This window comes from Ranitomeya variabilis, chromosome 3, assembly GCF_051348905.1.
Source record: "Ranitomeya variabilis isolate aRanVar5 chromosome 3, aRanVar5.hap1, whole genome shotgun sequence".
Classification (NCBI taxonomy): Eukaryota; Metazoa; Chordata; class Amphibia; order Anura; family Dendrobatidae; genus Ranitomeya; species Ranitomeya variabilis.
Genome location: NC_135234.1, coordinates 679,040,060 through 679,053,766, shown reverse-complemented (window position 1 = coordinate 679,053,766; position 13,707 = coordinate 679,040,060). Strand labels below are relative to the sequence as shown.

Here is a 13,707-nt window from a genome sequence, read left to right as displayed (position 1 = left end):
AATGAAAATAAAAAATAAAAATTACCCCATGGACAATCACTTTAGCCCTTTAACTGCTTTTTTCGGGTGGTATTTTGGGCCAAGTAACTTTAAAATTCTTATATCAATGCTTTCTAAGAACAATTACGTTTTTATTTTTTTGGTTTGGCATGTTCTAGTTTTTGTGGGGTGGTTCATGGAAAAACACCCTGCTATTCCACCATTATTGATTGTGTTTTTTTTCCAGCCATGGACGCATGTTCAGTAATAATCTATTGCCGCGGGAAGCCGGTGGCTTCACTTCAATAGTTAACAGCCACCAGCCGATCACAGGCTGACAACTGACGTTGGCGCGCATGTTGCTGGCGTATGGCATTACTATTTTTTGTACTGAAAGCCGCAATATTGGGGCAGGATGGAGACACAGGGGGCAGGATGGGAAATCATATGGGGCAGGATAGAGACACATGGAATATGATGGAGATACATGGGGCAAGATAGAGACACATGGGGCAGAATGGGACATGATATGGGGCAGGTTGGATACACATTGGGTAAAGATGGAGACACATGGGGCAGGATTGAAGGCACATGGGGCAGGATTAGAGACATGGTGCAGGATGGAGACACACAGGGCAGGATTGAAGGCACATAGGGCAGGATTGGAGACAAGGTGCAGGATGGAGACACATGGGGCAGGATGAAGACACATGGGGCAGTTTGGAGACACATGGGGGCAGGATGAAGACACATGGGACCAGGAAAGGAGAGCACATGGGGCCAGGATGGGAGAACATATGGGGCTAGGAATGAGACACAAGGGAGACATTATTACTGTAGGGGCTAATTAAGGGAGATTATTACTGCTGTGATGTATTTTATTTTTGAGCATACTATTTCAGTGGGAAGTCCTGTTACTGTGCAGGGTGACACTATGTTGCTTTTTTTGTTCATCTGGTGTAGTGTAGAAGTTGAGGAAAAATTGAGCAATATGCTCTGGAAGTGGTGCTCTAGATAACTGTGTTATTTTTCGTAGAGATGAGTAATGGCTGGAAGAAGTGATGGCAGTCTGCGTTGGATGAAGAAGAAAAGTGAAGATGAAGGACTTCAACTAGAGACGTCACTGGTGAATCAGTGTGTTACCTGTACACTATACACTATATAGTATATACCGAGCTCCTGTGTGTAATGTCACTGGTGATCACTGTATTAACTGTACACTGACACTATATAGAGAGTTTCTGTGTATAATGTCACTGGTGAGGCAGTTTGTTACCTGTACAGTGACACTATACACTGTATACTATGTACAGAGCTCCTGTGTATAATTGTAATATTAGTATTATGTTTTCTTTTTAATTAATGATGAGTATTGTAGTATTCAGTCACTATGTGGTGGTAATATGTGATCTGGTCATGGTGTGGTGTTTTTTGTTCCTTGTATGTGGTATTGTTCGGTCACTATGAGGTTTTAATACATGGTCTGGTCATGGTATGATGGTATTTCTCGCTTGTATGTAATATTATTAGATCACTATGTGGTTGTAATATGTGGTCTGGTCATGGTGTGGCTGTATTTTTTCCTTGTATGTGGAATTATTTGGTCACTATGTGGTGGCAATATGTGGTTTGGATATGGTGTGGCAGTAGTTCTCCCTTGTATGTGGTCACTATGTGGTGCTAATATGTGGTCTGGTCATGGTGTGGCAGTATTTGTTCATTGTATGTGGTATAAGTCGGTCACTATTAGGTGGTAATTTGAGGTCTGGTTATGGTGTGGCGATATTTGATCCTTGTATGTGATATTCAGTTACTATGTGGTGGTAATATGTGGTCTGGTAATGGTGTGGCGGTATTGGTTCCTTGTGTGTGGTATTATTCAGTCACATTTTGGTTGTAATATGTGGTCTGGTCATGGTGTAGAGGTATTTCTCTCTTGTATGTGGTATTATTCAGTTTCTATCTGGTTGTAATATGTGGTCTTGTCATGGTGTGGCAACATTTGTTCCTTTTATGTGGTATTATTCAGTCAATATGAGGTGGTAATAATGTGGTTTGCTAATGGTGTGGTGGTATTTGTTCCTTGTATGTGGTAATATTCAATTATGTGATGGTAGTATGTGGTCTGGTCATGGTGTAGCGGTGTTTGTTCTTGTATGTGGTATTCGGTCGCTATATGGTAGTAATATGTGGTCTGGTCATGTTGCGGTGGTATTTCTCTCTTGTATGTGGTATTATTCGGTGACTATGTGCACTAATATTTGATCTGATCATGGTGTGACAGTGTTTCTCCCTTGTATGTGATATTATTCAATCACTATCTAGTTGTAATATGTGGTCTTGTCATGGTATGGCAACATTTGTTCCTTTTATGTGGTATTATTCAGTCAATATGAGGTGGTGATATGTGGTTTGCTAATGGTGTGTGGTATTTGTTCCCTGTATGTGGTAATATTCAACTATTATGTGATGGTAGTATGTGGTCTGGTCATGGTGTAGTGGTATTCGTTCTTGTATGTGGTATTCGGTCGCTATGTGGTGGTAATATGTGGTCTGGTCATGAGGTGGTGGTATTTCTCTCTTGTATGTGGTATTATTCGGTGACTGCAGTAATATGTGATCTGATCATGGTGTGACAGTGTTTCTCCCTTGTATGTGATATTATTCAATCACTATGTGGTGGTAATATGTGATCTGGTCATGGTGTGGCAGTATTTGTCCCTTGTATGTGGTTTTATTTGGTTACTATGTGGTGGTAATATGTGGTCTGGTCATGGTGTGGTGGTAATTGTTCTTTATATGTGGTTTTATTTGGTCACTATGTGGTTGTAATAGGTGGTCTGGTAATAGTGTGGTAGTATTTGTTTCTTGTATGTTGGATTATTTGGTCGCTATGTGGGGGGCAATATGTGGTCTGATCATGGTGTTGTGGTATTTGTTCCTTCTATGTGGTATTCTGTCTATGTGGTGGCAATATGTGGTCTGGTCATGGTGTGGTGGTATTTCTATCTTGTATTTGGTATTATTTGGTCACTATATGATGGAAATTTGTGGTCTGGACATGGTGGGGCTGTATTTGTCCCTTGTATGTGGTATTATTGGTTATTTAAAAAAAAAATCTATGTAACACATTCCCTTAAAGAAAAATAAAAAGAAATATACCTAAAAAGAGTATTTGGTATTTTAAGAAATGTTACATAGTTTAAAATAGAGTGGGGCCCTGCCTAAAAAGTCAACCTTTGTAGTGATGGCAGGCTTAAAAAATCTTTTGATGAAAACAAAAGTTGATGGCTATATATGTGATATGGTGTTCAATTGGCACTTTTAATGTGTGATTGGTGAGGATGAGGTGCAGATGTGGAGTTTTCCAAGACTGGGTGGTAGGACTGTGGAAGGTTCAAGGGGCGGAGGCTGAGCTGGGGTGGAGCCTGGGCAGATTTTCAAGGGGGCCTGAAAATTTTGCTAGTATGGGGCCCTGGAATTCCTGGTTGCAGCCTTGACAGTATGTGTGTACAAATTACAATTTTAGACAAGTTTTACTTTTGTAAGTTCTAAGTGCAACATAACAATATGGAAACCTTTTGTTGTTTTGGATCTTACACAGTTTTCCTTTACCATCCTTTCTGATATTCTCATAGAGCCCTGATAGTGGTATTGCATGTGCAGGAAACACTCCGCTATCCATTTATTACTACTTGTGGAAAAAAACTAATGGAGGCAAGGGCACAATATTGGCCACTACAGGCATCAGTAGAAGCGATTTTGGAAATGGGAGGTAGCAGAAAAAGTCGCTGAACACAGACAGGTGAAAGGTGGATGCTTTTGGCTTGTAGTTAACCACGAGGGAGTGGTGAAACTTAAAGGGTTATTCCCATCTCCAAGATCCTATCCCAATATGTAGTAGGTGTAATATTAATATTTTAAATAAACACCACCAATTAGAAATGTAGTATAGTTTTTCTGATTTGCTATGTCTCTTTCCTCATGTGCAGGCATTGCAGGACCTTAGCTATCCATGGTTACGACCACTGATATAGTGACACGTAAGCATGGATACCTAAGGTCCTGCAATGGCTGCACATGAGGAAAAAGACATAGCGAATCATAAAAACTATATTACATTGCTAATTGGAAGTTTTGCTAATATTATTATTATTACACCTACAGCATATTGGTATAGGATGTTGGAGATGGGAATACCCCTTTAAGACAACTAATTACTTTCATTTTGCATGGTGATACTTTCTCTTTCCCCCAATGTTCCACTTTGAGTGTTTGATATACTTTTATATACTTAATATATAGCGTATGTTTCCATACCATTTGGTTAATTTTGACCCCTGAGCACAGACCATATGGCAGCTCTTTCTTAGTAGTGTCAGGACAATTGGAAGAATAAGAGATGTGAATTCCTTTTGGTAAATTCACATGTTCCAAGTTCACTGTGGATGACAAATTCTGAAAAGATAGACAGCATTAGGTAAGATACATAAACTCTTTATTGGACATTCAGCTATAAATTTTCAAATTTCAAAAAATGTATTTACTTTCTTGAAAGATATAATATTACAAGTTATTGGAACTATACGTAGCAGTGCTTCAGCTCTCGTATGTATTGAGAAAATCACGATCTGCTATGAACGCCGGCCATGGGCTGACTTTCACAGGAGGATCGTAACTAAATTATCAACAGACCCCCAGATGACATGACAGCTAGTGATGAGCGAGTGTACTCGTTGCTCGGATTTTCCCGAGCATGCTCGGGTGGTCTCCGAGTATTTGTTAGTGAATGATTTAGAGCTATTAGCCAGGCTGAGTACATGTGGGGGTTACCTGGTTGCTAGGGAATCCCCACATGTATTCAAGCTGGGCAGTAGCAGTAAATCATTCAGCTGCCATAATGAAAACTAAATCTCCGAGCACTTACAAATACTCGGAGACCACCTGAGCATGCTCGGGGAAACCCGAGCAACGAGTACACTCGCTCATCCCTAATGAGAGCCCAACAGCGCCTAGCGATCACGTCACGGGCTCCCTGAATGTAGTGAGAACAACGGGATTTATCAGATTAACAGCGGCGGGCGGAGCTCTGCTCCACCCGCGGCTGTTAAAGGCACTTGATGGCTGATTAAATCAGCCATAATATGTGGAGAAAGATGTGGGCTCGGCGTACTTGTGCATCAAAAGTTGTGAAGGTGTTTATAGACAATAAAATGCCAGATAGACAGATCAGCATATGAAAAATTAGACAAAAAATGCCCACCATGAAGTCTAAATTAAACAGTTAAAAAGTATATAGCCTTTAGTTAGTGTCAAGGACAGTGAAAAAAAAGTGGGTAAAAAAGGTTTCACTGGATACGCACTTTTTTACTGTCTTTGACTCTATATAAAAGTTATGTTCTTTTTAACCATTCTTGTATTTTATTTATGGACTTTATGGTCGGCATTGTTTTCGCTCTTATATTTCTAAACGTGATTCTACAGGTTGAACTCCATAGACTTATATCTACCTTCAACCTTAAAAACTAAGAAATCATGAATACTCACATTATACGCTTGGGAAATTAGATTAACCACATTGCTGGAATCTTCCTTTAATTCACCCACTGCAGATTTCGGAATGAGCTCACTTAGTCCCTACAAAAAAAAAAAACAAGAAACAGCCGTACAGTCATTTAGGAAAGCACACCATATTTTAGTTATACTGAATATTATATATGTATGTATGAATATCAGCGCACATGTCAAGACCCTAGCAGTCAGAGCACCGCATATTGCCCCACATATATATGTATGCAAAATATGTCATTTGTGACCACTCTGTGATGTTATGATTAAACTTTTCACAGGAAAAATGTCGCCAGCAAATGGGGCTTTTCTCCTTTGCTTGAATGGAGTAGCAGTGACTGATGCTGCAATCATTCTCAGTAGGACTGATAATATTCAACTGTCTTCACCAGTCCCAGGGAGAATGAATGGTGCTTCTGACGCACTGGGGGGTCTGTGTGGTCGGACCCCCACCAATGTAGAAGTTATCGTTTATCCTTTAAGTGTAAATATTAAAAACATTTGTATACACAGCTTCCAACTGTCCAAAATTTGTTGAAACTGTTCCAAATTTTATGAAATATTTTGCCAAATTTGGGCATGTCCCAGTCTGAAAAATGTTGGGATATACATAAACCTTGCCCAAAGGTAGACAAGCCCATTTTGATTTGGTTATACTTGGAGAAGTCTTTTGGGGTGAGATTTTTTGCTATTTTATCAACCTAGATGTTGGAAAGTATGAGATTGCCAATCTAGCGTAATCTACCGAATATGTTAGGCCCTACTTATAACACTGTTGACCTCCATTATAGCTCCACTGACTACCTCATCTGGAACGTCTCAGTGACTGTGAAGCTCATTTTCTACACACCTGATATGTGGGGAGGACATTACTTGTGACAGCAAATATAGGCTGTATGTTGGCTGCTGTAAGGATCTGGGAGAGATGTCCCACCGATGGGTAATCCTGTGCAAGACACAAGAAGAATAGAATGTTTCTTCAATTCAGAGACTGTAGTTGTCACATTGAGGGCTGGAAACGTCATCTTCATCATTACTCACAAACATATTACTGTGGTGATACTCTCCATTCTCGTTTAGGTGACAGCGCCCATCAGCAGGGATGTAGATACCAGCTAATTTTCCATCCCCTGCCATGTGAAAGACGTCATCAGATGCAAAAACCAACAATCGAGTAACATTCCTCCAGCCGATGTGATCCTGCAATAGAGATTTAATACTTAGAGAAATTATCTGGTGAACCTAGTAGAGTATTGTACCAGGATTATCTAAATAGAGCTAAGATTATATACCCCACGTCCCAATGTACCAAGAGTAATCCTGCCATGGAGGCTGTAATGTTACCTCATTACCTCTCATTACCTGTAAGCCTGCTCAATGTGAGACATCTCACTGGAAAATCTACGGCTAGGCTTCAAGAGTAAATAAAGTGTATTTTTTAAATTTTATTATTACCGTATTTAACATTTGCAAAGTGGTGAATCTTTGTAATATGCTTCATTACCTGATTTTACTTATTCTTCTCCAAAATACCATTCCGAGAGTGCTGTTTTAATTGTCTAGTTCATGCTCTTTTAAAAGCTGCTTTGAACTGCTGCCCTAGCATAAGGGGATAAGGGAGGCATTTGGTCGACTTTTATTGGCAACACACCAGCTCTGCATTACATTCAGTCAGACTTGTTATTTGGCAGGCTTTCTGTTAAATATCCCTCACTATGGTGCAGTACCCCGTGTTCCTTCCTGGTCAGATAAAGATTCGGTTTGACACGTTGTCAGTAGAGCACACCACACTAGCTGCCTACAGGAATCACGCCTTCGTCAGCTCTATTTAATGTCACTTCAGGTACTCATTGCTAGTGAAGAATCCCTTTGTACAGTAGTCACACGGGTCAATGTGTGTCGCTGTGAATCCCTCCCTTGTGTCTGTAAGCCTTAGGCTGCCGTCACCCTATCAGTATTTGGTCAGTATTTTACATCAGTATTTGTAAGCCAAAACCAGGAGTGGGTGATAAATGCAGAAGTGGTGCATATGTTTCTATTATACTTTTCCTCTAATTGTTCCATTCCTGGTTTTGGCTTAGAAATACTGATGTAAAATACTGACCAAATACTGATAGTGTGACGGCAGCCTTACACAGATACCAGACAATTTACAATCTTTCTTCTTCCTGCCCGTTGTAGCATTGTCATACTTTCTGTTGTCCAACTAGACTTAAAACAAGACTGTGCAGTATAGAGAGGCAGTCTGTGGTATGGCAGATAGAAATTTCTGTGAACACTTCAGAAAATGAAACTATGGATGCTTGAAATGTGCACCTTCTTGTAGGAAGCTGATAACAGCCAGTAAGAGCTTGAGAGTATGTGCACATGTTCAGGAAAGTTTGCAGAATTTTCCTGAGCAAATCCGGACTACTTTCGCTGGAAATCTGCTTGCATTTTTTTTGCGTGTTTTCCGTGTTTTGTTCACGTTTTTTGTGCGTATTTTTGGCGGATTTTTCATGGATTTTTCCGTCGGTTCCCAATGCAATAATATAGTGGCAAATCCGCCAAAAATCCGCAAAATTAATGAACATGCTGCATTTTTTTCGTGGAAACATGGGCACAAAAATTGCGGAATTCATTAAAATTGATGGGATGCTTAATGTAAGCATTTTTGCAGCGGAAAACCGCCGAAAAAAAACGAGAAAAAACACAAAAAATCCAGAACGTGTGCACATAGCCTTAAAGAACCATTATGGTTTGTAACATAAAGGGTAGCCATCATTTTTCACTTTTCATAGAAATCTCCTTCTTTCTCCATCAGGACTCATCATTTTCAAAATTCTCAATTCTGAGGTAATATCCGCATTCAGTGAAGACAGACTCTCCCATTACTGAGATAGGAGATAGCGGCTGCTACAGGTAAGATTCTATGTAGATGGGAGGAGGGAGGAGCCCTGTCTCTAGCTCCTCCCTCCTACATGGAATCTTATCAGTAGCAACCGCCATCTCCTATCTCAGTAGTAGGAAAATCTCTCTTCACTGAATACAGGTATTTCCTGTGAATTGAGAATTTTTAGAATAAATGATCAGTCTAGGAGTACAAAGCAGATTTCTGTGATCAGATATATTACAAAGTTGCTTATATTAATGTGTGTACACCATCCCCTGCCATGCAGAGACGACGCTGTACTCACCACCCCAGGCTGTGCAATGAACTCTTTGTCCTCTGCTGGCTGTGCATGTTTCCTGGCTGCATGCTTAGGGCACATGAGTGGGAACTTCCTGATTCTTAAAGAGAGTGTGTGCGCTCCAAATGTGTCCCCAACCTATTGCTGAGAGACACTTGGTACTTAAGGCACCTCCACCTGTTGGATGGTGCTTGAGAAACATGCTCTTTCAGTGTGTGTGCAATTACTGAATTGCCAGGTCCTGTCCTGTTTCTGATCTTCCTTGTACCTGTTTCCCTGGGTCTGTATACCCAAGCTAGAACCCTGAATCTGTACCTGTATCTGATCTTTCCTGTTTCTGTCACCCTGGCGGCTGAATACTCAGGCCTGAACCCTGAACATTGTACCTGTGTCTGTTCTTGACTAAATTAGGACCAATCCCTGAACCTGTTTGTATTCAAGTCTGGATCTTTCCCTAAACCTGCTGTGTCTGTACCTGTACCTATTCCTAAACCTGCAGTGTCTGAACCAGTACCTATTGCTATACCTGCAGTGTCTGAAACTACCTTTCTTTAAAACCTGCAGTGTCTGAACTTGTACTTATCACTATAACTGCTGTGTCTGAACCAGTACCTATCTTTATAACCTGCAGTATTTGATCCAGTACCTTTCCCTATTCTGTTGTCTCTGTGCAACATTAGCGATCTGTGTGTACACTTGCTAGTTCATTGTAGTACCCTGTGTGAATCTGGTCCTGTCTGTCTTGCGTATACCGGTCCTTGTTTTGGTCATATGTGAACTTGATCTTGTCTTCCCTGTGTGTACTTGTCTTTGTAATTGTCCCGTGCTTATCTGATCCTGTTCGTTCCATGTGAATGGTGTCCTGTCTCGCATGTCCGCGCCTGTGGTTCCCTGCCTGTCTGCATCTGTGGTTCCCTGCCTATCTGTTTCTGCGGTTTCCTGCCTGTCCACGCCTGCGGTTCTCTGCCTGTTCGCGTGTGCGGTTTGCTGCCTGTCCTTGTCCCCTGTTTGCTGACTGTCCGCATCTGCGGTTCACTGCTTGGCCAGGAATGCAGTTCGCTGCTTAGCTGGGTCTGTGGTTCGCTGCTTTGCCACGTCTGTAGTTTGAACTGGGTCTTGCCCATTCCTGTATTGCAGTCATACCTTCCGGTGTTCCAGTCCATCCTGAAACTGTTCTTTGTCTGAACTGATTCCTACCCGTTTGTCGTTTGTGTATTCCAGTCATACCTGTCTGTGTCCCAGTCTTTCCTGAAACTGCTCCTTGTCTGAACTGGGTATTACCCGTTCCTGTATTCCAGTTGTACTTGCCTGTGTGTTTCCCAGTCCTTCCTGCAACTTTCCTTGTCTGTTCAGTCTGAACTTGGTCCTACCTCTGCCTGTGTATCAGCCATACCCACCAGCCTGCCAGTGTATCAGCCGTGCCCGCCTGCACCGACCTGCCTGCCTGTACATCACCCATATCCGCCAGTGCCTGCCTGCATACCTGCTGTGGCTGACAGTAATTCCCTGTCTATGTATCAGCTGAGCCAGAGCGTATGCCTACAATACCTGCCTGCACCTGTTGTTACAGTGTCCTGTCCCCTTGGGGGTCAGCTGCTATTGCCAGACGCTGCCCTGGCGTGGTACCTGGCAGCTACCTGCAGCACAAGCCTGACTTCACCACTAGAGGCTCCAGTCAACACCAAGATAGCTGCTTAGTCATTCTCTTTTGGGGTAGTCTGGTCTGTGACATAGTGGGAAATTGATCCATGCTCGTGCTAAAAAGTCCGAGCGTGAGAGTAACAACTTGTACTATTGATTTATGAAATAAAAATTAAAGAGATGGTTAGATTTTTAATACAGTGTGACATGTGACCAAATGTCTAACAGGATTGAACTTGCAACCATAGCTTTGTAATTGTGATAGGTAGCACGTCACAATGAGACCCTATAGACAATCATTAGATCCAATGTTAGAATGGACAATGCGATCCTCATGTCACCTAATATATGGTGCCATGTGACACCGGCCTTTTTCAAAAACTTCTAGAAAAAAAACAACATAGGAACAACACAATGTTGAATAAAGGTGATCCAAAATTGTTACATTAGGAGTACTATACTACTCCTACACACATGTATTTTCCACTCTATCGTATGTTAATTGTAAATTCCTAGTCAGTTCGTACAATGGAAAAGTGTTTTGGGCAACATTTTTTCTTACAGTACTCTTAGGGTACCGTCTCACTATACGATTTACCAACGATCACGACCTGCGATACGACCTGGCCGTGATCGTTGGTAAGTCGTTGTGTGGTCGCTGGGGAGCTGTCACACAGACCGCTCTCCAGCGACCAACGATGCCGAGGTTCGCTGGTAACCAGGGTAAACATCAGGTTACTAAGCGCAGGGCCGCGCTTAGTAACCCAATGTTTACCGTGGTTACCAGCGTAAAAGTAAAAAAAAACAAACACTACATACTCACCATCTGATGTCCGTCAGGTCCCTTGCCGTCTGCTTCCTGCTCTGACTGAGTGCCGCCGTACAGTGAGAGCAGAGCGCAGCAGTGACGTCACCGCTGTGATCTGCTCCCACTTTCCGGCCGGCAGACAGTCAGAGCGGGAAGCGGACGGCAAGGGACCTGACGGACATCAGATGGTGAGTATGTACGTTTTTTTTTTTTTTAATTTTACGCTGGTAACCAGGGTAAACATCGGGTTACTAAGCGCGGCCCTGCGCTTAGTAACCCGATGTTTACCCTGGTTACCAGCGAACGCATCGCTGGATCGCTGTCACACACAACGATCCAGCGATGACAGCGGGAGATCCAGCGACGAAAGAAAGTTTCAAACGATCTGCTACGATGTACGATTCTCAGCAGGGTGTCTGATCGCAGTAGCGTGTCAGACACTGCGAGATCGTAACGATATCGCTAGAACGTCACGAATCGTGCCGTCGTAGCGATAAAAATGCCACTGTGTGACGGTACCCTTAGGCTATGTTCACTGTTTTGTTTTTGCTGCATTTTTTTATGCAAATCAAAATCAGTTTTTTACAGTAACAGTAAAAGCTATGAGATTTCAGAAATCTCATGCACACACGTGCTTTTTTTCCCCTGACTGAATTAACAGAAATGAAAAAAACGCAGGTACAGCGGGATGTGAAACCCATTTACTTTTGTCATTTTCCCAAGTTTAAACTATAATGTCTTGGTGTCCTCACATGAGTATGGCTGTTAGGGCCCCTTCACACTGGTCGATTCTGCTACGATTACGACGCATTTGCGTCATATTCGACATCGCAGTACGAGCTCGTAGCCAGCGGTCACACTCTACGATGTTAACGCTTTTTCTGACGTAGTTGCGATGTGAACGTCACGCGTCGCAATCGTACGCTACCCTTCACACCGCCATAGTCCTACGACTCCGAGCGTGACGTATTACCAGCATGGGCGTGCTAAAACGTCACGCCCAATCAGGAGACAGGTATGCGGAAGCCCAACCCACGTAGTCGCATTACGAGCTCGTATGACCGCCGTCACATACTACGATTTCGACCGCCACAGCGGGACATTTACGACGAAAGAAAGTTCTGCTCTTTCTTTCACATCGTACGATGCTGGGCTGCGTCGCAAATCGTAACGCCATGTCACACTTTGCAACCTCGGAACGAGGACGGATAAACGTCACAAATCGAACGCTCGTTCAGACTTTGATTGCACAGTGTGAAGGGGCCCTTAGTGTTAGTACAGCTTAATTAAATTAGTCATATGGGCAAAAGTAAACAATGCCTGACCAACTCAATGCCCAACCAATGGGTGAAAGTAAACAATGCCTTACCAACTGAATCTCTACCACTGTGTTAAGTAAACAATCATTTCAACTTCCTCCTTTTTTATTTTTACATAAAAATGATTTATGGTGTCAAATATGTCTTGCATTGGTGGCCTAACACCTTGTATGGTTCGTGCTTGCAAGGTGGAAGCAAAGTTGAACTTTGGTATCCTGAAAAATGCAGCAAAAAAGCAGTAAGAAAGGCAGCAAGGAAAGCAGCACAAAAAAGGCAGTAAAACCTGTGTTTTGGGTACACGTTTTTTACTGCCAAGAGATCAAGTTTTGGTTTCAGAAAAAAAGCAGGACAAAAGTAACGCGTGAACATAGTATAACAGTTTAATTGTAAAGAATTGGGTAAAAAAAATTGTTAGACGTACTTAGCATGTTTTCATGATAATAGTTTCAAAATATCTGAGATCTGAATATCTTGTGTCCTTACTGTGCACACGGCCGCCTGTAGTATGGCATCAAATCCACCCTCGGGTGTGTCCAGGTTGCCTGAGATATTCTCCGCACTGACCCGTTGTTGGAATAAGGTGAGGTTTGAGGTTAAAGACAGAACATGCCGGTAGCTGAAGGGCGGCTGACAGCGCTCTGTACGAGATGGACAAGGATTCTGCATCTGCAAATTCACCGTGTTTACAAACGGTAACACTGTCTTGTCCACAAACGAGCCGAAACCTGTAAGGAGAATGCGTCAGATATACATCCACTGCTGCAACGCACATCGTTACTGGTCAATACTAAGGTCATCATCTATGGCAGTGTTCCCCAACTCCAGTCCTCAAGAGCCACCAACAGGTCATGTATTCAGGATTTCCTTAGTATTGCCCAGGTGATGGAATTCTTGCCTTTCCAGGTAATGCAATGATCACCTGTGCAATACTAAGGAAATCCTGAAAACATGACCTGTTGGTGGCTCTTGAGGATCGGAGTTGGGGAACACTGATCTATGGCAAGCCCGATTATCAAGACCTATGACGTTTTCTCTCTAAAAGAGTCACAAATCCTGTTAAAAAGATAAAAATAAAGACAATTTTGTCTTTGCACAAACTTCATGAATAGTGTACGACAGAATTTGGCTAAAGAAAATGTTATCAAAATCCACAACTGGGCTTCATTAAAAGATTTGCCCCATTTGGCTTTTATATGGTCTTTGTTTCCTAGCACATTCAACT

The 13,707-nt window shown here is 42.2% G+C and overlaps 1 protein-coding gene across 1 annotated transcript in view; it reads right to left on the bottom strand.

Moving 5' to 3' along the window:
• Nucleotides 1–13,707, bottom strand: part of ITGB7 (integrin subunit beta 7) — a 186,001-nt gene that overhangs the window by 25,981 nt on the left and 146,313 nt on the right. Inside the window, exons 6-10 of the mRNA XM_077298022.1 lie at nt 12,969–13,210; nt 6,589–6,747; nt 6,398–6,493; nt 5,527–5,616; nt 4,300–4,437 (exon numbers count right to left, since the gene is read on the bottom strand). Coding sequence (XP_077154137.1) covers nt 4,300–4,437; nt 5,527–5,616; nt 6,398–6,493; nt 6,589–6,747; nt 12,969–13,210 — 725 coding nt within the window. The remainder of the gene's footprint in view (nt 1–4,299; nt 4,438–5,526; nt 5,617–6,397; nt 6,494–6,588; nt 6,748–12,968; nt 13,211–13,707) is intronic.